The 1,978-nt window shown below is 41.5% G+C and overlaps 1 protein-coding gene across 1 annotated transcript; it reads right to left on the bottom strand.

The window, feature by feature from the left end:
* Nucleotides 1-1,315: 1,315 nt before the first annotated feature.
* Nucleotides 1,316-1,971, bottom strand: LOC121893841 (probable E3 ubiquitin-protein ligase makorin-2; the record flags this gene model as incomplete). Its single annotated transcript, XM_042405938.1, has 2 exons — nt 1,316-1,707; nt 1,807-1,971. Coding segments are annotated over 2 exons (333 nt in total), but the record flags the coding sequence as incomplete, so codon positions are not given.
* Between the last annotated feature and the right edge of the window lie 7 nt (nt 1,972-1,978).

The following is a 1,978-nucleotide window of genomic DNA, read 5'->3' as shown; positions in this document are numbered from 1 at the left end:
TTTTGACGTCTTACAAAAAGCAGTGTGTAGTCGGGGTCACATTTCACATGTCTATGAGTTGTTAACAGCTCCACCAAATAGTGATTTTTCCCTCTAAACTTCTCACATGCTTTCATTTCAATAAATGTTCAAATGATCCAATATTTCAGCAAAAATCAAAGATTAGAGAAAAAGTCCAAAAACTGAAAACAGATTTGTGTATCAGAACTTTGTTTTTTCTTCTTTCCTCTCCCATTAATCATCTCACCACCCCTCAGATTTATCTGCTGACCCTTTGGAGGGGCCCGACCCCTAGGTTGGGAACCACTGGACTAAACTAGCTAACTGTATATAAAGTAGTGTAAACTAGCTCCACCTCCAGCAGCTACAACAGTAACATGCTGCTCTAACACTGATGCTTCACTATTAATAATCTAATGATGTCATATATAATAATATATCAGTCAGAGGAACCAAACCACTACTTTTACTGCAATACTTTAACTACATCAAGCTCATAATACTTATGTACTTTTACTGCAATACTTTAACTACATCAAGCTCATAATACTTATGTACTTTTACTGCAATACTTTAACTACATCAAGCTCATAATACTTATGTACTTTTACTGCAATACTTTAACTACATCAAGCTCATAATACTTATGTACTTTTACTGCAATACTTTAACTACATCAAGCTCATAATACTTATGTACTTTTACTGCAATACTTTAACTACATCAAGCTCATAATACTTATGTACTTTTACTGCAATACTTTAACTACATCAAGCTCATAATACTTATGTACTTTTACTGCAATACTTTAACTACATCAAGCTCATAATACTTATGTACTTTTACTGCAATACTTTAACTACATCAAGCTCATAATACTTATGTACTTTTACTGTCGGAGGATTTTTCATGCAGGACGTTTACTTGTAACGGAGTATTTGTACTTTGCTGTATTGGTAGTTTTACTGCAGTAAAGTATGTGAGTACTCTGCCAAAAACACTTTCCATTCATTTTTCGTGACTGAATGATTCTGGATGGTTGGTTTTTGTTGAACCTTTAAGAGGAGCTGTTCTACTGAAATAAAATCATAATATTAATAAACAGACACTGGAACAACGTGGCTGCTTGATCTGCTTCACTCACCAACCGAACACTGGTTCTCTACTGCTGCTGGAATCTGAACATTCACTGGACAAAGACAACAGGATCTAATTATCAGCTGTTTCTCTGGGAGTAAAGAGTGATATATTTATCACATTAAACCCAAACGATGAGGCACAAACACCGTCAGAAAGTCAACACACCACCACCAGATGACGTCACACTGTCTGTATTTTCTTATGTACACAATAAATAAAATGTCAACAATATATTGATGATCAATTTTCCAACTAATGGACACAATGGAATTATTTTTCCAGACTGAGACACAGTGGAGAGCTGTAGATTGATCACATGATTTAATATTTCAATGACTGGTCCACAGACATCGCCGGTTGCCATGGAGACCGGAGGACGCGGTCCGATCAGGCCTCTCTCTATGCGTCGGCGGCGGGCGGGGTCTCCGGCCCGTCGTGGCTCGGGCCCGACATCTGCATGAAGAGCTCCCTGAGCTCCGTGATGTCATCATCGATGGACGGCAGGGGCGGGGTCGGCCGCTGCTCGCGCTCCTCGATGAAGTCCCACAGACGGACGCTGTTCATGAACTGAAGAAGAAAAAAAACACACCGTTCACAAACGTGCACCGAGGTGATGAACTACAACTGTGAGTGAAGATGGCGGCGGCGGCGGCGGCGGCGTCTGACCCGGACGTTCCCCTCGGAGCTCAGCTGTTTCCGCGGCCGGTCCGGTTCCGCTCGGGTCCCGTCCGGGAAGGCGTGAAGATACAAACATTTCCCTCCGAACGGACACGAGCCGCGACCCTGATCGAAGTACTTACAGGCCTTCTTACTGCAGACAGAACACAGTGTCAAGTAT

This window comes from Thunnus maccoyii, chromosome 3 (genome assembly GCF_910596095.1).
Source record: "Thunnus maccoyii chromosome 3, fThuMac1.1, whole genome shotgun sequence".
In the NCBI taxonomy this organism is placed as follows: Eukaryota; Metazoa; Chordata; class Actinopteri; order Scombriformes; family Scombridae; genus Thunnus; species Thunnus maccoyii.
The sequence above is the reverse complement of the archived record's forward strand: the minus strand, read 5'-3'. Positions and strand labels throughout refer to the sequence as shown.